The sequence below is a fragment of the Brachyhypopomus gauderio genome, chromosome 5 (genome assembly GCF_052324685.1).
Source record: "Brachyhypopomus gauderio isolate BG-103 chromosome 5, BGAUD_0.2, whole genome shotgun sequence".
Classification (NCBI taxonomy): domain Eukaryota; kingdom Metazoa; phylum Chordata; class Actinopteri; order Gymnotiformes; family Hypopomidae; genus Brachyhypopomus; species Brachyhypopomus gauderio.
Window position 1 is genome coordinate 27378786 of NC_135215.1, and position 24199 is coordinate 27402984.

The window sequence follows — 24199 nt, forward strand, 5'->3', positions numbered from 1 at the left end:
TATGCATAACTGTAGCCTACCTGATATGAGGAGGGGAGGGAATAGAAAGTTTAAGTTAATTTTCATGAGTTATGAGAACTCAGACTTTTTTAAACCATGTAAAGACAAATTTAATTAAATTTCAATAAACCATTCTTCCATACATTCATAAAACAAAGTTCAAGGCATCATGACTCAAGGCAGCCTGAAACAAGTGAAAAAAAGACCAAACCTGTCCTCAAAATCACTTGTATATATTATGTACCATTTGTTACTATCGGACGTGTCATATTTACAAAAGTGGTTCAAGGTGCCTGTTCCAATCTCCTAATGGCTAAGGTAAGTGCTGCCAGGCCTGGGTGGAGACTACAATGGCACGGACCATCAATCACAGAAGCTGATGGGGGGGGTATTGTGAGGATAAAAACAACAACACGTAGAAGCACTTAGCAAGCTTCTCCCCTCCGTCCACAGCAGTCCCCTGCTCTCTCCAGGCAGAGTAAGTGCCAAATCACCCCACCAACATGCCACAGACAGCTGGAGACAGAGGCTGGACTGGAACGACATCTCTGTACTGCACCTGTTACAGAGACCATATGGCGGCTGGCTGAGTGGTTCAGAAGTAAAGGGTGTGCGGAAAAGGACCAAGCCAAATAAAACGCAACACGCCTGCATGAATGCAGGCACGTGTTTGAAGCATCCTCTTTGCAAAGGAGAATTAAATAGTGATGCATTGTGTGTGTGTGTTTGCTGCACAGTCCACTGCTTGTGGAGCGCTCTAGCTCTTCCTCAGACTCAGGTCCGTGCTGGTTACCAGCGGCGAGAGGGAGGTGCTCTCCGACGCATCGTCCCTTTTCAGCACCAGAAAAGCTTCGCGGCTGATTCCCAGCAGCTCCCGCAGTCCTGTGTTCTCCAACTACACCGAGGAAGAAGAAGGAGAAAGGGCAGCGCTTCTTAATCAGGTTCCAAAGGGCGGAGGAGAGGCCACAACATCCATCTTACCTCCAGCTGTCTGATCCGTTCCTCGTCTTCACACACTCGACCTTCATCCACCTCTATGGCCTTCCTCATCACCGTAGCCATCTCGTTGATCTTGTCTATGTGCGCCTGCATTTCCTAAACACACACAAATCCCATTCACAAGCCGGTCCTCTATGTGTGTGTGTGTGTGTGTGTGCGTGCAAGGTGGTGCAGAGCTCACATTAGTGTGCTGTTCTTTCAGCTGCGTGACGATTGCTGGGTCATCTCTCTTGCTGGCCATTAGAAGACGGAACACCTGCTCTCTGTATTTACTCATGATTAGCTCTAGAGCCGACTGGTGTTCCTCCAAAGACGTACGCAGTTCTGCAACAGACAAAGATGTGACTTAGGCCAATTAAAATATTGGTCATGGACTTCCAGAATAACTTTCAGTCTGGTAAAACTTGTGTTTATTCAGTTTTAGATAAGAAAAAAAATCCACACGAAACAAGCTTCAAAAGTAAACACAGTGGCAGAACTGTGAACGAGCTCTTGTGAGATGTTGTGCTGCAGCTCCACAAACTGCTCAGACGGCCGCACCTTTGTTCTCCTGCTGTAGTTCCCGGATCTGTCGGTTCTCCTGCTGTATTCCCATAACTAGAGTAGATCGTGGACGATGCCTCGCCACCTGGTTCAGCGCCTCAATCTCCTCCTGATACTGGACAGAGTGCGTTTGACAGAGGCACAATTAATCTCTCACTCCTGCGCATTATCTGCTATTTACGTTTTTCAAAAAGCGTATATAAACGTTTCCCAGGCAGTTTTTTTAAGATAGCTATTAAAAAAAGCTTTCTACTGGCTCCACGGGTTTTACAGGCTAAATACATGTTGGACCTACATCTTAACTGAGGATGTAGAAAACATCCACTTCGTTCCGCTGTAGCGGCTGATGGAGGCGGACCCGTACCTGTTTCATGGACTCGACTCTTTTATTCAGTGAGGTGGTCTGCTCGATCAGGATCTCAGCAGCACCGTCGTGGTCGCGGAGCCGCTCCACCAGCGACCTGGCGTCCGACAGAACCTTCTCCAGCACACACGACATACCTGCGGGTACAGGAGCCCAGCCACAGCTCAGCCTGGGGAAACCCACCACCATATGGGTCACTCTCGGTCATTACGATGAAGACGACCATGAGGGTGTCGTGCAGGTAGTGTGACAACAGCGACAATGATTATGTCGTGCACAGTGTGACAACAGCGACGTTCTCGTAGATCAGTCAGTGAAGCTGCGTGCTGCGGGGTTATGGCTAGCTAGCATTAGCATCCACGATATTGTAGCTGGATATACTAGCCATATACTACCCTGGACATAACATAGGAGGTAACGCATAAAACAGCGGATATACTATTACTATTATAAAACAAACGGGACGTGGTTTTCTAACTGCATAACCTAGATACATACCTTAAAATGTCAAATATACAACCGAATCGGTACCTGGGTTGTTGGGTTGAGTTTCCACTTCCTGTTATTGTATCGGTGACGTCAGAGAGCGAGGAATCCTGGGACGTTTTCTTTAGTCGCTCTGTTGTAGTACCACGAGGTTCCACGCGAGGGAGGCAATCTGCAAATTATGTAGTCAAACTATGATACGCTGTTACACTAAATCAAAATACTTTATCTGTGTTCGCCTCCAAAATCTATGCATTTAACCATAGAGAAAACCCTGTGTAACGTAAAACTATTTTTTTGAGAACACTTGTTCACTCGCACTAAGAAATGTGATGATTTTAACTAGTTTTCATGGTGAGCACATACAATTAAGACACACCACCATCCAAAACCCAGATAGGAAAGCACAGGCAGTAATACTCTTGTAGACCTCTGGCCAAGGAGAGTGTGTCAGTGCTGATGATCAAGCTAAAGATCAACTCTGCGTTAGCAGAAAAGTTTAGTCGGAATACCAAGTATCCATTTATTACAGATGTGGTAGAAGTTGTAGTCACGAGCAGTAAACACACTACACAAGTGTGTCATGTAGGTCATGTGTATAGAACCAAGAGTGTAGTGTACTTCCACAATAACAGATTAAATTAAACTATTCAGAACATGTTTATAATATTGGTGTTTTTGAATCATTAATCATGAACTGTCTCATCATAGCATTCCAAATTGGCTCTCAACACTTGATCTATCTGAAACATTTGATTGAAATATTTCTGTATTCTGCATTATAGATTATCTGTGATGTCATGGTTGTGACAGTAGTCCTCTCTATGACTCTGACTGATTCTGACTAGGTTAATCAGAATTTAGCCACAAGGAAATAAATGTTCACCTGCCCTAATTATAACACACCTGCCCTAATTATGACACACCTGCCTCTGCTCTACGGTGTTACTGTACAGGTATCATGAGTTCACTCAAAACATCAACTAGATAAACTGGAACACCCAAGTAAATCAATACCTAATTGAACATATATTACTGGTAAAACTTTAGTTTTTCCTTGCATTAAATGGATGGTATTGTATGGTATGCTACAATATATATATATATATATATATATATATATATATATATATATATATATATATATATATATATATATATATATATATATATATATATATGCTATGGGATTCTCATCCCATAGCATATATATATCCCAGGGTTGGAAGGTTGGGGACCGCTGCTCTAGAGCACCTATGGAAGGCTTAGACTGTGTAAAATGGTTGCTACTAATATCAGGTTATGGAGTACCAGAATGATCAATATTAGGCCCGGGACTCTTCTCAATTTATCTGTTGCCTTTCCGTAGTATCATTAGGATGTATAATATCCTGGTTCACTGTTACACAAATGATTCATAGTTCTGTCTTCCTCTGAGGCCTACTGCTTATTCAATCATATTAATGAGTCTCTAGGTGAAATTAAACTCTGGATAGCAAATAACCTGATCTAGATAAATGAAAACAAATCTTAGTTTACACATTTTGGCCCACCCAAGTCTTGTGATAGTTTACTAAAACATCTTGGTGTGCTGTCAGAACCTGTGAAATAGGTTGAGAACTTTGGAACCTTGGCCTGACCTTAGGTTTGTCATGCAAATATATTGTGTTGTCAGAAGCAGTTACTACCAACTCTCATCAATTGCCTAAAATGAAATAATTTCTTACTCCTTGGGTTATACATGCCCTTATGGATTACTTCAACACACTAAACACTGTGTCAGCAAGACTTAGGCTAATTGGGTTGTTTACAAGATGTAGTTGCATGGTTGCTCATATGCGCTACAAAAGTGAACTACACCTTACTGTTCTTAGCCCACACTCCACTGGCTGTCTGTTTCATGTCAGGTCGGTCAGGGTGAAGTACAAGTTTTTTTTGTTGTTGTTTTTTAAGTCCTTAAATGGAGCTGCCTTTTATCTCATTGTGTTTATTTGTTTAGTGGATTATATGTTCAATTCTTTGTGGAACAACACACAATAATGGAAAAAACAGATCTCGGTTTCAGTCATTCAATCCACATCATGATTCAGGGATGTGATTTCACTAGATGTACAATGTGAACTCCACATTGGCCAATCATGTGGAGGATCATGTCATTGAGTGTACCTGCTGTACGTGCAGCAGAAAGCGGCAGAACCTGTCAAATCTAATCACAGTAAAATGTGTATGTTGGGAGTGGACTGCCCAATCTCAGACATTCAACCTAATATTTTGTGTGCATTTTTGCAATAAAATGCATTAATCACTATTAATCACTAGACACTATAGTCAAACACTTTATGTAAATACTTCATGCTGCACTAAAATGTAATTTGTAAACTTTACATACATACAGTACATTTAAACTATGACTACGTCGTGGCCAAACATTTTGAGAATGGCACAAATTTTGGTTTTCACAAAGTTTGCAGCCTCATATTTTTAAGAACCTTTTGTCAGATGTTTGTATGATATAATGAAGTATTAGCCTATATGGATCATTGGGAGAAGTTGCTCTTGGAGGCTGTTTTGATACCGTTCCTTTTTCATGTCAGTATTCTTAGACAAAATTGAGTGAACCCACTCCCCTGGATGAGAAGCAACCCCACACATGAATCATCTCAGGATGCTTCACTGTTGGCATGACACAGGAGACTCGTGGTGGCCCTCACCTTCTCTTCTCCGGACAATCATTTTTCCAGATATCCCAAACATCTGAAGGGACTTCTGCAGTCCAGTACCTATATGTCCTGCAGAACGTCAGTCTGTCCTCCACTGACCTCACTGTGCACTTAGATGCACTCACACCTGCCCTCTACCATTCCTGAACACACGGCACTGGTGGTGACCCAATCTCCTGATTTAACCTTAATCCTAACTCTGATCTCCTAGCTGCACCCTCTTTAGGAGATGGTCCTGATGCTTGCTTGACTTTCTTGGGCACCGTGCCTTCTTCACTGCAACTGAACAACGATCCTTGAAGTTCTTGATTGGATAAATGGTTGATTGGGGTTGATCTTTCAAGCAGGACTGAAACCCTTTTGAGGCAATAATGACTGCGCGTGTTTACTTGGAGACAACCATGGTTAAAACTTAAACTGAAGAAAACTTAAAAGCACAACAACCCTTTTGAATGAATTAATGTTAAATTTATATAGCGCCTTTCAGAATACCCAAGGCGCTTTACAATTTTAACACCGGTACAAGTCACAGACAACCAATCACACACACACACTCTGGCGAGAAGCGGCAGCCAATTGCGCACAGCATACTCTCTACCAGGATCCACAGCCCCCTGGGGGACTGAATGGGGTGCAGGAAGGGGAGAGAGGACAGACCCTAGTGGCAGAGCACCATCCACCACTGGGCACACACAAGCACACACACACACACTACTTTTTATTGAACAGAGAGACACAGACACACACTCAGGGAGAATTTGTCAGGGACTGCCAATTTACCTAACCTCCATGTTTTTGAACTGTGGGAGGAAACCCACGCAAACACAGGGAGAACATGGAAACTGCACTCAGATAGGGACTTGAACCCAAGACCCCAATGCTGAGAGGCAAACGTGCTAACCACCAAGCCACCATGTTTAAAGCAACCAGTCTGCTCTTCTTATAACAGCTGTCTTGTCCTCCTTAACATTTCTCCTGAGCTAAAGAGATCACTGGAGGATGTTAACATCACGCAGTAATTAGAAATGCAGTAATTTTTGTGATACGGTAATTTTCATGACAGGCGATGACTTTGCAATTAACTGCAATCCATCTAAACACTCTTCACAATCTAGAGTAATACAAATTGCCACCATAAAAACTGAGACTTTCTGAAAACCAAAATGTGTGCCATTCTCAAAACCTACAAGTAGGCTTTCTTCTTAAACCTTGGCTTTGTTGGAAAATGTTTCAGTCTTTGAAAGGATTTTACCATTACTTTTTCCTCAGCTCCTTTTTGCTAGGCTCCCTTTCTCCTCGTTTTACCTTCTTTAATGATTACTCTGAATGAGGTTATTCTAAATCTAGCTTTAGGTTCCTCTCAAGACAAGCTCTGCCCACCTGCGCTCGCGGACATATCTTTCCCGCTCCAGGTCCACTCGGAATGTGTATCTGCGCTCTGATTGGATGTTTCGAACAGCGTTTCCTTCTCAACTGAACATTCCACGCACGCTCAACCGTGTTCGCGCAACGCCGCACGTGGAACAGCGCGCGTGTTTCACGGACGTTGGCCTTGACGTCGTGCGCTCGTGATATTTTTGTTACAGATGTATTTTCACACGCCGATGTTCAATTGGTAAGTCGATTTAACTAGTGCGCGTTCCCGTTCCAGGCTCGTGCACGTATGCTACGTCACCTACGACGCTGTAAATTAACCGAGATTTTCAAACGTTTGACTGTACGGATGTCTCTCAGATTACTATTATAGGGAGAAAGGAAGATTTTTTTCAACAAACATGATCACAAAAGTGACTTTTTTCGAGGTGCGGCAATTTTTACAGCAGAGCGAAACTTCGTAAAAGTTTCGTAAAAGTTTAGGTCCGTAGCAAACGTAGCGACACGTTTCATTAACTGCTGGAAGGCTGGGTTGTGTTGCCTCGTCGCAACTCAACACTTATACTAGTGTTAACGGCCACGCAAAATGCGTTCTTTGTTCAGTTTGGACTTAATTATTTTCCTACGTTTACCTGACGTTTTTGTAAGTGCCACGCAAGTAATTCCTCCCAGTAAGTTCTTCATTGTCATATCAGATTCCACAGATGTAAAGTCCGTGTTTGTTTGTTTTTTGTTGTTGTTGACTAATGTGATTTTAAACAGTGTTGTTTAAAAAGAACAAAACCCAGTTGCCCGTATAATATGGACAGATATGGACTGGGATAAGTGTTGTTAATCTAAATACATTCATTGGCCACCTTATTATTCTATTCAAATGTTGAGCTTCCACTATTCTCGTTTCCTTTCCCACAGGAGGAAAGAGCAGGTGTTTCCATGTAGTGCACATTTTAGACCAGACATTGATTAGATCTTCAATTAAGTTCATTTATGATTTATAATTCAATTTATTCAATTGAATTTGAAATTCAACAAAATGTGCATTCTGCGTGCTAAATGGCCTTCTGTGTTTACATATTAAAAGTGCAAATATTAACCACAGTCATTGAATCATAAGAGTAACCTTGGAACAGTTTTTTAAATTAAATGGAAAAGCAGCACTGGTATGAATGTATGGAGACTCCAGCTAACTCTCTCAGCGCATGGTACTGTCTACATGCCATATGACATGCTACTGTCATTATGGATCTTGGATTACAGCTAATTTATTAATGACACACCAGCTGATCACTGGGTGAGGTGCACCAATAATACAGGTCAAGGCACAATGCTCTATTATGTTGTTGATTTGCCACTATATAGGATCTATATTTGTCCCTTTTTTCATTTTGTGCTCCACAGCAACAATCTCCAAGCCAACAGTTTCTGTTTTGCTTTTTCACCACTTCTCCTTGATCCCAGAGTGTGTAGGCTAATTATCCTGGGCTACAGCAGTAGTTGGTGTTCCTGTAAACCCTGATAATGTTGCTGAAGCTGACTCTCACTGCTGTTTTGTCTTTAAGTGTCTGTTGGGTTGTTGTCTCTTTGGCTACAGTTCACAGCTGATTAATATTGGGCTTCTACACTATTTGACTTGTACTACAGTTAATCTTAAGTAAAGCTGCATTGTTTCATTGTGTGACATGAAGTGTAGTTAGTTAGAACACCGGTAATCACTGATGACTGAAGAACCTGATGTGTTTGATATCATGTCGGGAGGTCTAATTTCGAGGAGACAACAGAAATCAAAACTTTAGCAAAAATGCTCTGCGGTTCTGCGCTGGATTGTGTGCCTCAGCTGCTGAGTGTGGATTATCATTCCTCAGTGGGTGGCAGCTGGGTTCACATCATTCTGTTTTCTAAGAGGGGCTTTCCTTTAGGAAATAGGGGGCGGGGCTCTTGAAGGACACCATTCAACATCCTGAGTGTCAAAACCACCAATTCGGGGTGTGTGAGTGTGTGTGTGATTGCACACGTGCACAATGGGGCCTCTAATGAAAATAACTGACAGTTCAATTAAGCGTATGCATAAAGATGCATCTGTCAACAAAAGAACGCCACAATGGGAAAGGAGGGGTTTCCCCGTGGGGTAGCCGCAGGGGGCATTTTGGGACCCATGTGTGTGCCACTGGTGCATGCACACACGCGTACGCACACACGGTCACATGGGCCACGTGCTGGCTTAGACCTGCGGGTGGCGTGGAGGAGCCTGTGAGGAAGCATCTGGTGCAGTGATCCTCTTAGGTGATTATGGAGCCTGTGCTCACTGACCTGCTCATGTGCCCCCCCCCCCCTCCCTATTTATGCTCCAAACACCTCCACTCTTGTCCACCCCCCCCAAAAAAAGATAAAAATAAACCTTTTGGGATTTTTACTATATCTGTTTGTAGTTGTCGGTTCAATGCCCTCAGGCTCATCCAACCATGTCAGAAGTATCTGTGTATCCGTGTTCTTTTAGGAGCTTGTGGTCTGTTCTCGTGTTTCAGGGAGAGGCGAGAAGATAACTGTATCGAGTTGCAGTTTTGCTGGAGGTGAAGGCAGAGTCGGGTCTTTAAGCTTTTAGGGCTTGTTTTCTGGACTAAAATGGATTTTCAGAAGGGAGTCTACCTTAACAATGGAATGTAGTTCGGAGGAGGCGTCCAGGCTAACCCCCTTCAGATGCTACACGTAAAGCTGTTTGAGAGATCACGAAGTTCTCAGGCGGGCTGTGTCCGTTGGTGACTGAGACTTTCCGCTGGCTGTGACCGTTGGCTGCAGGCCCGTGCGCTCACTGTGCACTGTTCCTACCCTGCTGGTGCGAGAGAGGAATGTGCCCTGTGAGTCCCGGAGCCCGACTGGGTCATGGCCCGGCCTTTACGCTGCACTGCCCACTTCACCACTTTCAGCTGGGGCAGTAAAACAGATTTTGTTCTGTTCCCCACGTCCGCATCTCTGCCAATCCCTCCTCTCCTCTGCTGCGTGACATTTAGTGGGCTCGAAGTTCAACACCAGCCCGATGGCCTGAAATCCTTTGAGACGTCATTGTGCTCACCCCCGGGCTGTTCTCACACTTCTCTCTCTGTCTCTCAACTCTTCTCTTCCTGTCTTTCCTTACTTTGAGAGGTTTTTTTCTTTCCCATTGTGTCTGTACCCAAAATTCTTCTTTGATGCTGAGGGCTAAACATCCATGCCTAATCTGAAGTGTGTGTGTGTGTGTGTGTGTGTGTGTGTGTGTGTGTGTGTGGTTAGAGGGGGTGTAACAATAGGGGCATTGTACATGCCGAGCCAGGATCGGTGGGATAGGTCTTTTCTCAGCTGAAGCCACTTCATTAGACGATCTCCAGGCGGGGCCCCTCCTCCTCTCCCTCCCTCCCTCTCTCCTCCTCCTCCTCCCCTTCACTCCACTGCTGGCCCGCTCCCTCTCGCTGAGATGCTCCGAGGACCGTGATGAGCGGTTGACCTGACGCGTGCTGGTCGGCTGCTCTGAACTCTCTGGACTACAGCAGTGGCGGTGATCCCAACCTGTCGTAAAACGTAAAGCAAGCTGGTGTGTCTCCACTCGCCGTGTGTGGACAGGGATCTTTTGTCTGCTTCGCTGTCCTGAGCCTGTCTTGCCACTGTTGTCCTTCTCTCTGGAGTGTAAGGTGATGCGGAGGGCTGGAGGGAGCCGGTGTTGAATGCACTGGGATTTTGAAGCTAGAGTTCAGGTTTGCAGCGGCGTCTTTTGTCTAATTATTGCAGCACGAGTTAACCAGCGCTGTTTGTTCCAGCTGCCTGGTCCTGTGGTGTGGAGTGCATGTGTGTGTGTGTGTTTCCTGCTTTGTTTCCTCAGCTGTGCTGATGTTGGCTGAACTGTCTCGGTCCATGGGGGGAGACGAACTCGGCTTTGTTGTCTTTCTTGTGTGCACATGTCTTGGGAGGAACCTGATTCGAGTCTTGGTTCAGAGCAGCACAAGTCCCACCAAATCCCATTGGCTTTCAGGGTTGTTAGGATTTCTTAGGATGACTGGCAAAACGTATGGTAATTCTAGAACCACAAAAAACAGCATTTTGCCTAATTTTAGCTGCAAGAGCCAGTTTCTCAGCCAACACTCGTAATGCAAAGCTCTCTTTCTGAGCTGTCTGGGCTGTAATAGAGGGTGAAGTTGCTGACTGATGTCAAGAGCTGTGCTGTCTGTGCCTCTACTGAAATGTGTGTGTGTGTGTGTGTGTGTGTGTGTGTGTGTGCGCGCGCGCCTGTCTGTGTCTGAGGGAGAGAAAGAGAAAGACAGAGAGGCTGCATTAATGAGTGTATTAGTGATTTGTGCGTGTGCGCACGCCTGCCTTTGTGTGCTGAGTTCTGTCTCTGTCCCAGAGTGAAGAGCTGAAGTCTCCTCACAGCAGCGATGGCCGTGCACGCCAACTTACAGGTAGGAGTCCTCCAAATGTCTCTACATGCAAACGTACATTATTTGAAGAATTATTTGACAGATTAAACATTTAAAGTGCATTTAAACCATGAATTGTTTGGTATAGGTGTATGAAGACACAGGCAAGTATGTTCTGTTTAAAAGCATTTTACACTTATTCTTAAAGACGGCGTGCATTTCTGAATGTTGTGGTGTTTAAAGTAATTTTTATTAATGTACAGTATATATTTGCTGTTTTAGCAGTGTTTGTGGCACTGTTTCTTGTATGACTATGTCAAATGAAGCCTGTTTTTGGTTTTCTTTTGGTTTTCAAAGCAAACATGTTAATGGTTGTTTAGTCTATCAGACCAATAACATTTGAACTGCTCGGATCCTGACGTTAACATAGTAAAGCCAGGCTGTCACACCTAGCTGTTCTTATGGATATTGATATGTCATTTAATGGAGGTGATGTTCTTTAGCCTAATATTGGTCCTACATAGACTACAGTCTAAATAATGTAATTGCGTAACTAATGTGGTCCTCAATCATACTGATCTGAGCTGCTAGTTTAGTTTCTCTCTCCTGGAGATCTGTTTTAATAGCACACTCTTCAGCAAACCTCACCTGGCAACCGTTGTCAACGGGTCAGCCCTTTCCCAAAGAAACCCAAATATAAGGCCAAGCGCGTCTTCACCCGCCATCTTTTTAATTAAAGCATATGGCTTCTGCTTCAATGGAAGACCAGTGGCACGGTGTGAAGCCTTTTCTTTATTAATATACGTTTTATCTATAGTTTTATAATTTTTTCGTCTCTACTTTCACGTTGACCTTAGTGGTCAAACAAGTATTATGCCTATTTTACATTTTTAGTTGATGCATCTCGGACACGGTGTAGCGGGCGTGGGTGCCCCTACAGAGGGGAGATCTGTGCTGCTCGGCTCTAGGAAGACTGTGGCTTGTGAATAGTACGTTACCTCGACAGGGCAAATCTCATTCGTTGCTTAGAGATGTGGGATTACACTGATCCTTTGCCTTTACGGTCTGGGTTCCTTTGGTTTCCTGTTTGGTGAGCAAGCTTTTCCACCTGCTCCTCACCCAGATGCCCATTACATGGTGATGTGTCTTCATGTAGATTGGGAGGTGGACCACCACCAGCCCACACCAAACTTTGTTGTTTGGGTTTCTGATTAGGTTCCCCGTGAGAGGACTTTTGACTGTGTCCAGATCAGAGCAGCACAGTAATGTGGTAATATAGATACGGTCGCTCTCGGGGAGAGTCTGGTGGGGTCGGGGGGGGGGGGGGGGGGGGGGGGGGGGGCTGAATAGTTTCACTGCCCTTTACAAACGCGTGAGATTTTCAGCTGCGTTTGGAGTGGAGCTGACACACTGCATGTTTAACGCCCCTCGCAGGCTTAATCCTGTTTGGTATGACTGCATTGCTTGTGAGAAGTGCGACGCCCTTCTTTCCAGCCCTCGCACACATGTACACACTTGACCCTTTTCATTTCTTAATTGGTGGAGCTTTGTGTGATGGAAGGTGGAGTTATCTAATTTAACTGAACTGTGAGTTGCCTGAGGACTCTACTGTCTTGATCTCCGTCTTGTGCACAAAATCGCTGTTTTTTTTTTTTTGTTTTTTTTTTTTCGTTTGTTTGTTTTTCTTTCAGTCCTAACCAGTAAGGCACTAGGTTCTTTTTTTCAAGTTGTAGTCTGTCTGACAGGATGATTATGAGCAGATTTGTGGGAGGGGCAGACAGAGCAGTCACGTGCTGGAGACGTGCAAGACGGCCGTGTCTCAAACGTGATCTGGATGTGATGCGGTGAAGGCACGTTTATGCGAGTGGCTGTGTTAATAAAGATCAGTCCGATTTGAAGCATCTGCGTGTGCTGATTGACCAGGCTGATTCATTTAAAGATTAAAGCTGCTGCTTGTTTTCTTAGCTATGTGGGGACATAATTCACTTACATTTCACATTTAGATATTATAAGTTAGGTTTAGTTTTACTGCTATTTTGGACAGCAGTATTCCTTGCGAGTGCGTCCCACATTGACTGGTGTCCAAACGGCTTATTCACTCTCCACTAAACTGCTGCTCACCATTCCCTTTCCTGCTCGGAATAACCTCCGTCGTGCTTGTTAACTCGTGCAAAGACGTGGGAAGTTTCTTTTTCTCTTCCAGCGTGCGTGTTGCTGCAGTTCACTAGCTGTATTTATTCTGATGCCCGAGTTCACGTAGTGAAACTAGCAGCAAAAGGAAGAGGGTGCAGTAGTGTAGTGTTACCGTGAGCTCTGGAGCTCCAGGGAGGGGCAGGCAGATGTGCAGAGTGAATGTCCTTTTCCTCAGTGCCAAATGGCATTGTCGGAGAAGTGCTGTATGCCATGTCTTATCGAAATACAAGCCTGGTCTGGGGTTTCGAGGCTGCTCCACCGCGTTAGGTATGTGATACACTTGAGGACCGCCGCCTCGGCCTTCGGTCCGATATCTGTGCAGAAATGATATCAATCACTGCACATTCTGAAGAGTTTTGTAAGCTTAGTCTCAAAAGCAGGGTTGCGGAAACGAGAGACTATGTGATGGAGGGAGGGAGACTGTGATGGAGGGAGGGACGGTGGTCTTTTTCTCCCCATCCTGCTCTCTCTGTCATTATTTTCTGGGGCCATATGTGGCAGGTCTGGGGGGAGAGCTGTCCCACGCAGCTCAGCTCCGGTCCAGCTGCTGAGCTGTGTCCTGGGAACCCCCCACTTACACACAGCCTGTTCTACTCACACATGAGTCATCTGTTTTGCAGTTAAAATGGAAAACATTTTCTGTGATCAGGACATCTGATCACAGAACTGAAAAAGATCTGTTTTGATTTATATTTTTATGAATCATGACTTATATACTGCAACGCTGGCATGCATTATTTTGGCCAAAGTGATTTGCATTTCTGGTCTCACGGGAATGGTGTGATTCATCAAATCACCCAACAAACATTCATCTGGAGGATGAGAGAGGCAGTGTGCTCACCACACACATCTACACTCACATACTCCAGCCCTCTACAATATTTTGCAACGGCCAATGTTGCTGTGATAATTAACAAACAATATGTCCTGCATCACTGGTATCTGCCCCACCAAGGAGAGCCCCACAAAATTCACCTTACCATATGAACATCACATCATCGAGTGTATTCTCTCTCCCTCCAGGTTTGGGGAGGGGAGAGGTTTGATCCCCCTCTGCTCAGCCCGCGGAGGCCCCTCACCTCTCACCCCGGCCCGGGCTTGGCGGATGTCTTCGAGTACGACCAGTGGCTCGCCGTGCGCCACGAGGCCACACTGCTGCCCATGCAAGAGGACCTGGCCATCTGGCTCTCTGGCATGCTTGGTAAGCTTAGAGCTGCTCCCACCTTTCATTTGGGCCGGGACAGTTCTTCAAGGTGGGAAAAGGGAAGACATTCTCAGTTCTATAAGACATTCTATAAACTGGGACCCAAACTCTGACTGGTTTCCAAGCCCTTGTGATGGTTAAGACGTTGTTTGTGGGCTGGCACGGTGTAATCTACCAACAATGGGCCCATTCACATAAGAATTACTGAAGTATTATTGAGATGTGCACCTCAGTAGTCTGTGCCCTCTCTGGCTTCTGAGGCCACATGGGCCCCTGTACCTTGGGCTTCGAGCTCTTGGGTGAGGCTGTGTGTACAGAAGCCTGCAGTGTGCGCTACACACCACATCAGAGCGAGTGAGCTCTGAGAAGGTTGACCGTCATAGGTGGAGGTCCCCTTCTCCATGGTCATCTTTACACTGTCGCCTGCTCCCACGTCACACTCCTGCAAGTGAGCCCACCCGCAGGTGAACATCTCAACAATTCCTTAGACGGGCTTGAGTCCAGCTGGTTTATGCCATCCCTGGACTCCCTCATACAAACCCCACCTTCATTACTAAAGAATATTGTGGCGTTGTCCATGTGCTTTCATTTTATTCTAGGTAGGAACAGATGCAACGTATGAACTGAGAGAGCAGGGCACAGTATATTACTGTTAACCTATTTAAAGTGGCAGTGAACCTGCGTCATGTGCCAACATTTTCCAACTGTTGTTGATTTCCCAGCAGCCTTTCCTGAGGTGCTGTTGGTTACCCCAAGAAGTAATTCAGATGAACTGTTGGCTGACAGTTTTTTAATGTGCAGCATCTGGACTGTGGCTTGCCTCACCAGATAACTAGAAAATAATTGTCCAATAAATAGTTTCACTATATTTTCTGTAGCTGTCCATTCTTCACCCAGTAAATACTGCTTAATTATATCTTTTTAGCCATATTGTGTTGCTTTAAAATCCACTGCAGAATATCTGGAGTCATATTAGTATATGTTGAATGTTAATGTGCTTTGCATTTAACGGCCATTAAGTTCTGCAGTCTGATTGGTGTGGTGTGTCTCTTATGCTGTTTCCTGTCTCTGTTGCACCTTCCCTCCCCAGGGGACGAGGTAAGAGCAGAGCACTTCATGGAGGATCTAGATAATGGGGTGAAACTGTGCCGCCTTGCTGGAATTCTCCAGGGCAAGATTCCCAAGGGCTGTTTCTCAGACAAGAAACAGGTCAGTCGCAGTCAGAGCGACGGGCTGTAGACGTGAAGCGCTTATCTCTGCTGACACGTTGTTTGTTTTCTCTCCCTGACCTGTGTGTTTAATTTTGCCCGCAGTTTCTTATGAAGAAAGTGGCGTTTAAGAAAGGAGCTTCTCCAGGATCGTTTTTTGCGAGGGACAACACGGCGAACTTCCTGTCCTGGTGCCGTCACATGGGAGTTGACGAGACGTATTTGTTCGAGTCTGAGGGCTTGGGTAAGAGTTGAGCAGATCTCTCTGATGATTTGAAAATTGGTCTAGGATCAACAAACCACTGTAATTCCACACAAGAACTGCATGATGCCCTGTGTTGGAGGGCAGCTGTGTGAGGGCCGTTTGTTTCTCCTGCCCAGTTTCTCTCCTCTCCGGCAGCGTGTGTTCATGTGGAATAAAACAGCATCATCCAAGATGGGAGAAGGAGCCGATCCAGCCATGATCCATGGGGCTGGCGCAAACGCACCTTGGACCGGTCATTTCCCAGAAAATCCCAGTGTGTCTGATCAATGAAGTATTGAACACGTGGCCATGATGTACAAAATAAGACTCGCACAAAACCAATTTCACGGCGCACCTATCGACCCGACATGTGATCTGTTCTAGACTTTACTCTGTCTGTCCTCTGCGTTATGAGACAAGTTGCTGTTTGGAGCCCGAGTTCATATTCGGAGCTCTGCTGAGCGCGCTTTGCTGCTCCGTGCAGCCCTGTATGAAGAGGCTGTGATCTCGGTGGCCTACATTACTCACTTTGCATGAGTGTCTTCTACCCTGCACTGCTGCTCCCTGTGTTTTGTTCAAATGTTCTCGAGCTATATTCTGTTTGCAGGTGGTTTGTGTAGCATTTGTAGAAGCTGAAATTCAACAAATGACTCTTGTTTACAGTTTGGAAGAAAATTTTCTCATTTCAGAACTTTAGAGGTTAGGATTGGTCAACGGTTTCCCATACAATTAACGTGGCTGGAAGTTAGATTTGGGATTCTGTGTCGTACATTGTAATCCAGGAAGAAACTTAACTGAGCAGCTAAGAAATCTTGTTCTTGCCGGCACGTACATACAAGGCTTGCATGCCAAAAGCCTGTGCTCGTCCTGCTTAGCGAGCACTCGCACACCCTCCTCTGAGCCAATCACGTGGCCCCGAAGGAGGTGGCGATCGATTCCAGCAGGCACCGTACGGCTGAGGTTCAGGCCCTGTTCCTGCTCCTGCACCCCCCACGTGTCCCAGGCTGTGATTGGAGCCCAGCTCCTGGTGATGCTCTGATCCTCCAAGCAGTCTCATTGGTTGTCCCATCCTAGAGAGCGGACATGCATGGACATAAGCTACAAGTATGAATATAAATACTGTCCAAAATGTCCTGTTCCTCTGGAAACGGATATATAATATCTATGTGTATCTTACCTAAGTACACTGTAGTTACTTGGAATTTTAACTTCAGATGTATGTATGAATATTTATATCACATTATATATTAATAAATCTGAATGATTATAACTTCTGGTTTCAGTTCTACATAAGGATCCTCGCCAGGTGTGTCTGTGTCTGCTGGAGCTTGGCCGCATCATCTCCAAGTGAGTGAGTCGTCAGCGTGTGTGTCTGTGTGTGTGATTCTAAAATTTAGCATTTGACAAATAACCATCTAAAGCCTTCTGAACTATTCCTGGAGGTTTAACACCAGTGAAACTCCATTGTTCATTACAGCAGTGTGTTCTGCTCCGCCCTCCTGCCATGTCTCGTTCTTAAACGTTGCTTCTTGTAGGTATGGACTTGAGCCTCCTGTGTTGGTAAAACTGGAGAAGGAGATTGAGTTGGAGGAGAGTCTGTTAATGGAGGGAGACTCGGCCCCTCCGCTTAAAACCTTCACCGTGTGCTGCCAGCACGGAGGCCTCTACAATGCAGTAAGTATGTTACCATGGAGATGTTGCAAGCATCCCCCTCCCCCCCCGGAGGACTTGAACATATCTCGCCTTAGTTACCCTCTCAGGGCAGTTTGAAGCTAAAAAGGTTTTAAGGTAACGGTGCAGTTTGCTGCAGATTTGATTGTTCCTGATAATGAGCAAATATTTAAGAGCAGGCCACCGAACTTCAGATAATCCTGGTGGTACATACGAGTGTAGTTTTATCATGTCGTTATGAAACCTTAATCTTTTTACGTCCTGATATGCACAGTCAGGTGTTCTGAAGTCAGCAGTTATTGCATAGCTAACTTCAGGATTTTATTTGTTGTAAAACAAAGTTCCTAGTTTAAAAGGAAATCCCACATGAAGACATTTAGTCCTTTGACTGTGTTGGAGATCACAGCTCACACATTCAACAAACACACCGTCCTATCAAACGTCTTCAGCACATACAAGAATTTTGAAAAATAGTGAAGATTTAGCATATCGCATAGGAAATGGTATGTGCACTACCATTCAAAGATTTGGACACACCTCCATAAATGCATGTTCTAAATAGCTCTGCATATGTGAGAATGTCTTCAGCACTGATGGAAAAGCATCATAGGTGCTGCTGCATGAAGCTGGTTAACAGAAGAGTGTGCAAAGCTGTGATCAAAATATAGGATAGTCACTTCAAAGAATCTAATATTTATTTATTAGAGCATAATTGTTTTCATTCATTGGTTTGGCATCTTCCCTGTTTTTTTATGTCAACAATAATAACCAGAGTAGGTGTGTCAACCTTTGACTGGTAGTGTATATAAACTATATTTGAGCTTAAGTAAAGCTCCTTATCCTTGTAATGTTAAATACACACATGCTTACAAAGGTGTTTGTGTGCGTGTACGTGTGCGTGATCGTGATCTTTATGACCAGGACCAGGCTGACCCAGACGACCCTCCCTGTAACTGCTCTCAAAAGTTTTCCATCGAGTATCTGGCGGAAGGCCGATACAGACTGGGTGATAAGATCCTCTTCATCAGGGTGAGACTGTCTGAATGTATTGCGTGTCTGATCAGGAGGTCTGAATTATGTCTTTAGGTAATGGTAACTTGATCTCCTTAATATAATTGTCATTTAGGGATACGAGTTGTGCCCTCCATCCCCATATTTCTAAGTATAACACGTTTACATTTGTCAACGTACGAGTTATTAATGGATGTTATTATGGTTATTTAGAACTGATTAGAACATGCCAGCATTTACCCTTGGGAGACTAGGCCATCTTCACTTTTCAGAAACGATAATATTGTTTTATTTCTTGAAATTCTGTGTGTGGCTTTCCGATCCCATAAGTGACCCATGACAATATTTTATGGGTCTGGCCAAGATTATACTGTGTGTGTAAAATCCATAAAATAGTTCATGTCTCTTAGAGGATTGGAAAGCTATTCTTTTGAAAAAAATCTCAAACTCAACAATTTTTTATACATGTTTTTATTTTAAAAGAACTTTTGTTATTGACAACCCACAGCCAGCATGTGTTCACGAGGGATTTTGATAGAATTCTGCTGTAGGCCTCTGGTAAACATCTCTGCAGAATGAAGGTTCAGGCTGAATGTAGTGAAGAGCTCCTTGTACCCTAAGAAGAGCCTGTGACCTCTTTCATGCATGTGGGTGGATGCCCTTGGGTCTTGCATTGCCATGGAGACCTTATTCACATGGTAACATGGCCGATTTAGTCCAAGTATGCACATTTAAATGGTTACACACGGAGTTAACCATTTTGTACGTGGTAAACAAGGAGTGGAAGGAATGCCCAAGGTCTCTCAAGGTCTACTTTGAAATACCATCCATGTGTGAGGAAGAACATTTTGAGTCCATCTCTTTAAGTTGACCTACTGTCCCAACATCTGCTTGCTTTACATCACATCATTTGACACATCATTGTCCTCTCTGGACATGTACATAAAGACCAGAGCAATTTCATATGAGGGACCTTGGGTTTGTTGCCACTGACTTTATGTTCAGTCGGTACTTTATACCTACTGGGCATTTTATTATAGACATCTTGTACGTGTGCAGCTATGAACCATTGACCGTCCTCCAAACGTTTTAGTGTCTGAGCATGGGAGCACTGTTGGGTCTGTTTGGGTAGTGGACCACTCTCAATAAGACTTTAACGTGTGTGTGAGACACTCATGTCGGCTCAGCACCCTCTACCATGTTAGGGGTCATGCGCTGATGGTAGCCCCACTGGTCATCCGATCAGACACTGTTATGGAGCAGATTAGAGGATGACTGGTAACTAATGCACTATAGTCTCTCATTCTCTACTTTAAAAGTTATCTACAGCCTGTTTAGTGCAGTTGGAAAAGTTGTATTTAAAAAGCTAAATTGGCTAAATATTATTGAATGTTAGTAATTACCAGATCTTATTAATTCCATGCCAAAAAGATCATGACCTAGCATAGTTTGAATGCTTTTGTGAAGGATTCTTCCCACGTGATATAAAATGAGACACTGAACTTGAAATTATTTTGCTGTATCCTCCCTCCCCACAGATGCTGCATGGGAAGCATGTGATGGTGCGTGTGGGTGGGGGCTGGGACACTCTAAAGGGCTTCCTGCTCAAGTACGACCCAGGTCGCGTGCTGCAGTTCACCACACTGGAGCAGAAGATTCTGGCCTATCAGAAAGGCACGTCTGTCTCGAGCTCCGCCCTTGGTGCCCAGACTCCCCAACCCCCCACCATGGACCCTCTCACTGCTGTTAATCTCCTTCCATCATCCCCTGTGGCTTCTTCCTCATCCTCTTCTGGCACCACCTTCAAACCTTCCGTACCCGGCTCTGGCTTGGCAACGCCAGGAAGCCGCGTGCCGTCACCGGCCTCCACCCCCTCCCTGCCGAGGAAGGCCACAGCTCCTAAAAAGAATCTCCACGTACCCTCTGCTTCTCCTAAGACCACCCCACTTTCCTCTCATGCTCCAAAGAGGAGCCCTTTGCCCCGGTACTCTCCTGCGGTCTCGGGTGGAGTCTCCCAGAGGGCTCCACCACGGTCTTCTCCTCTGGTCTCGGGTGGAGTCTCCCAGAGGGCTCCACCACGGTCTTCTCCTCTGCTCTCGGGTGGAGTCTCCCAGAGGGCTCCACCCACCCCTTCCAGGCTGAGGCTGTATCCCCGTGGGGCTCCCTCCCAGCCTCGCAGTCCCGTCTGCTCAGAGCCTAACTGCAAACAGCCCAAGCCGTCCTTTACCACAGCAGGATCTGATGCACCCTGCCTGTCTGTCCCCTCAATACCTGGCCGACGGGACTGCCGCCCTCCGCGTGCCCGGCTCGCCCCGAAACGCCCGCCCTCCCCCGCTGCTCTTCTCCCACCAGACAGCAGGACGGGGCGACCCATCTCCCCCCGACCAGCAGGTCCAATCAGAACTCCGCGGGAAACCAAAGCCTCACCAGCACCTGCTCACTCCAGAACACACAACTCCATTCCCTCCTCCACCCGGACCCCAAACCCGTCCACAAGATCAGCCCAGGTCACCAGGAACAAAGCGTCCGGTGGTCAAGGCTGTGGGCAGGGTGGTCCAGCGTCTGGAGCTCCACGCACTGCAGCCTCTGGACACGCCTCTAGCACAAAACCTGCCCAGTCCACCCACACTACAGACAGGAAACCTCAAACTGTTAGCAGAAACCCACCTAAAACGAACCTGGCTCTGACCAAAGTGACCAAACCAGCCTCTTGCGCTGTCTGTCAAAAACAGACACCCTGGACTACAACTCCCAGAAATGCAGAGGAGCCCTACTTTGAGATGAACAGTAAGAAGAAACAGAAGAGCTGAGAATGTGGAGGTTTTAGATTCTGTTGAGGGTTTTCTGGGTCTCACTTTGCTGTGAGACCTGAGGCTTCAGGCTCTGCTATGAATGCAATATGCTTTTAACAAGTTATTTTTCAAAAAGTCATTTAAAAAATGTTACATATTTTATAATTTATTTGGTTTTTATTTGTGCCATATGAAGAGGGAATGTCTGGTCTATTTTAAGAGTAAACGCTAACCCCAGTTGTCCTTTAATGACCAGTGGATGGGGCCAATGGCTTGTTGCTAACCAGGTTTTTTGATATCATGCTAAGCTCAAAGTTGATTCACTTTGGCATGTGAAGAGATGTAGTTTCATACACTGTTGTGCATTCTGCAGTGCCATTTGAATGGCAGTACCCATGTCGGGAAAAGTTGGAATTACTTAACACTGCTTGGTAATCAGACACTGATTTAGAAAATACCGGAACAATAACAGTTGTCTAATGTGCTATATTACATGATTGCCTGCACATGGCCATGTTTAGCATATAGAGACCTCTGACAGATGAAATGTATTATGTGAATACCCTATGATTATGCAAGTCAAACTAAAAGGGCTTGGTAGGTGGCAAACACTTTAACATTGAGGCCTATCTTTGTCTTCCTGTTATGCTGCTATGGTAACCAAAGGCGAGTTTGTTGGGATGAAATGGCAAGTAACACTACAGAACATTAAGTGTTTAACGCACATCTGGAGGAGACGGTTCAATAACTTTAGTGATTAAACATAGTACTTTTAGCATGCAAGTGCCTTAACTGTAAGAATGAACATTTAGATGTGTGTCATTTTCTTTATTAACAGTTCTGACGAGATGTGATCTAATGGTTGAGAGCTCTTGTAGGTCATGGTTGGTTACTTAACTAGCCATGAAAACAACTACTACCTCTGAAAGTGCATACAAATCACCACACATACTACTGATTGAGCAAAGCCCAATTTGTGTTCCATTTTATTCACAACAGTGTCATAATTACAGTGGTCAATATGCCAACCTAGGTGTCCCCATTCTATGACAGGCTCTTTCTTTATATGGTGTGTATTCTTGACTGTCCAAGTGTTTCTTTTTTTAACTGCACTTTACAAATGTATTGTTTTGAATGTAGTGTCTTTTAAATGTAATTTGCCCTTTGTTTTTCCATTAAATAAAGGTGTATATATATGTTCCTTGGATAACGTGTTGAGACGATCTCATTCCACTATGGCTGGAGCTGGTGGAGATGAGCACACATAACTAGATATGTATGGATGGTTAGTACAAGTCTGGATCCTGACCTTTTGACAGCAGTAGCATAATTATCGCTGCGTTAAAGCCGCGGTCGTCAAAGCACGGAAAGTTAGTTACATAAAAATGTAGCATATCTAACTTTACCAAGACGACGGTTTCGCCAGGTTAATGCTGGGTTTTTCCAGTTATGTATGGAAGTAGACCAAGACTATTTCTGCTCAATCTGTATGTTCCTGTCCAACGCAAACATTTGCATTATTTATTAGCTAAACATAGTCATTCTGAGATCTGACACACCGTCCTGTTTGGCTTACTGTACATTCTGGACATTCTGGGTTCAGAAAGTAAAAGTCCTAACCAAGAATTTGGCTTCTGTGAATGTGTTAATTCCACTAATTTTACCTGGCTTGCACTAATTAGAAAATCCAGCAAGTTTCAGTAAAATCCTGGGAAGGACTTTTACTTTCTGAACCTGAAATGTACCAGGGTTGCCAACTTGGGGGTGAAGGTAAAATGGACACAGATTCAGTGTTATCGCCGGTGGATGGCGCCAGAGCTAGCGAACTCGTAACGTATTGAATCATATATGTGGATCTGAGGTAAATAAACTGGATATTTTTTTTCGGCGTGAGATATCGGAAGTGTGGCGTGAGAGCGTGTAAAAACGGTCAAATGCGTGTGTCTCACGCTCAATGCGTGAGAGTTGGCAACCCTGAATGTACACCTCTGCTACTGTATGATGTGCAATGAGCCTTTGAAATATTACAGTAGCAAAGTTTGTCATGTTCTCCAAACAAGGCATAAACGTTATTTTAGATAAATTAGCGCAATAGGTGTGTGTGCAGAATTTTGTTGATGACCGAGGTACCCAGCGTTAGAGAAAAGATCCCCCACTCCTTACCGGGAAATGTGGGGTTTAAAGGACATGCGACTGAGGACACCAAACGGTAGTCCACATCTACACATGCAGACACCGGCCAAACGGAATGGCTGTTGCCACATTAAATCTAGTGCTAGGTTTTATAAACTTATGTGTTCAATCTTCCTTTATGGAAATAATGGCTATGTTCAAACCCAGAAGGGTATGCTTGCTAATTCACTAATTTTAATATTTGTAAATTTAGGTGGATAAATGTCACTGGACAAACTTTAACCAGTAGTGGACAGGCTGATAAGCTTACTTATGGTACCATTAGCCTATCCATGTAATTAAGAGCACTTAAGTCTAAATCAAATTATTTGTGTATCATTACCTTTCTACTCCTTTAGCTACTATCATTCATAACTATGCCTTTGCATATCCTCAGGTATTAAAGCGTTTATTAATAGTATTAAAATATTACGATTCCTCAATTCTAATTGCAAATTACTTAATAAAGAACCTAAGGAGATGTTAGGTATAGCCTACTGTACACGAATTAAGTTAGGCTAATACGCTAGCTTGTTACTTCAAAGTTTTTATTTATAGAAAGTCATTTTAGAACCCTAGTGCCACCCAGCGACGTATTTCCAAATGAATTATAGTGAAAATAATAAAAAATCTCTAAAATAGTGTTTATCACAAGGCCCTTTTCAGTGTTGTGAGCACTGAGTCTTTGAAATATCCTGTTTGGTTAGAATTAACTCCGTATGACCAGTTGTGAATGCGCTCCCACATATTAATAAGGATGCGATTAGCTACTTTTGTCCAGCCACGAAATGGCGTCGGGGTTGCGTTAAATTGCCTGTCTAAAACATATTACTGCA

The 24199-nt window shown here is 44.5% G+C and overlaps 2 protein-coding genes across 7 annotated transcripts; one reads left to right on the top strand and one right to left on the bottom strand.

The window, feature by feature from the left end:
• Positions 1-217: 217 nt before the first annotated feature.
• fgfr1op2 (FGFR1 oncogene partner 2) lies at positions 218-2460 on the bottom strand. The gene is made up of 6 exons (XM_077006830.1): positions 2405-2460; positions 1907-2075; positions 1540-1657; positions 1181-1323; positions 982-1095; positions 218-895 (listed from the first exon to the last, which is right to left on the bottom strand). Exons 2-6 carry the CDS (start codon positions 2039-2041, stop codon positions 758-760), a joined length of 648 nt encoding a protein of 215 aa, XP_076862945.1. The 5' UTR covers positions 2042-2075; positions 2405-2460; the 3' UTR covers positions 218-757.
• Positions 2129-22417, top strand: gas2l3 (growth arrest-specific 2 like 3). Of its 6 annotated transcripts, none has more exons than XM_077006827.1 (9): positions 2129-2147; positions 10856-10910; positions 14085-14262; positions 15356-15474; positions 15579-15717; positions 17001-17064; positions 17253-17391; positions 18310-18417; positions 19938-22417. In XM_077006827.1, the coding sequence occupies exons 2-9, from the start codon at positions 10887-10889 to the stop codon at positions 21207-21209; spliced, it is 2043 nt and encodes a 680-aa protein (XP_076862942.1). In that variant the 5' UTR covers positions 2129-2147; positions 10856-10886; the 3' UTR covers positions 21210-22417. The 6 variants fall into 6 exon arrangements, with proteins under 6 accessions (XP_076862942.1, XP_076862939.1, XP_076862941.1 ...); XM_077006824.1 differs by lacking the exon at positions 2129-2147 and adding an exon at positions 6576-6727; XM_077006826.1 differs by lacking the exon at positions 2129-2147 and adding an exon at positions 6748-7157.
• Positions 22418-24199: the final 1782 nt, after the last annotated feature.

What these genes read in the sequence shown, in the direction of transcription:
- fgfr1op2 (XM_077006830.1), bottom strand. Translation starts at nt 2,041, where the DNA reads ATGTCGTGTGTGCTGGAGAAGGTTCTGTCGGACGCCAGGTCGCTGGTG. An exon ending in GAGTCGAGTCCATGAAACAG is followed by an intron (nt 1,658 to 1,906) that starts GTACGGGTCCGC and finishes CACTCTGTCCAG; the next exon opens with TATCAGGAGGAGATTGAGGC. An exon ending in ACTACAGCAGGAGAACAAAG is followed by an intron (nt 1,324 to 1,539) that starts GTGCGGCCGTCT and finishes TGTCTGTTGCAG; the next exon opens with AACTGCGTACGTCTTTGGAG.
- gas2l3 (XM_077006827.1), top strand. Translation starts at nt 10,887, where the DNA reads ATGGCCGTGCACGCCAACTTACAG. An exon ending in CCGTGCACGCCAACTTACAG is followed by an intron (nt 10,911 to 14,084) that starts GTAGGAGTCCTC and finishes CTCTCCCTCCAG; the next exon opens with GTTTGGGGAGGGGAGAGGTT. An exon ending in CTTGGCCGCATCATCTCCAA is followed by an intron (nt 17,065 to 17,252) that starts GTGAGTGAGTCG and finishes TGCTTCTTGTAG; the next exon opens with GTATGGACTTGAGCCTCCTG.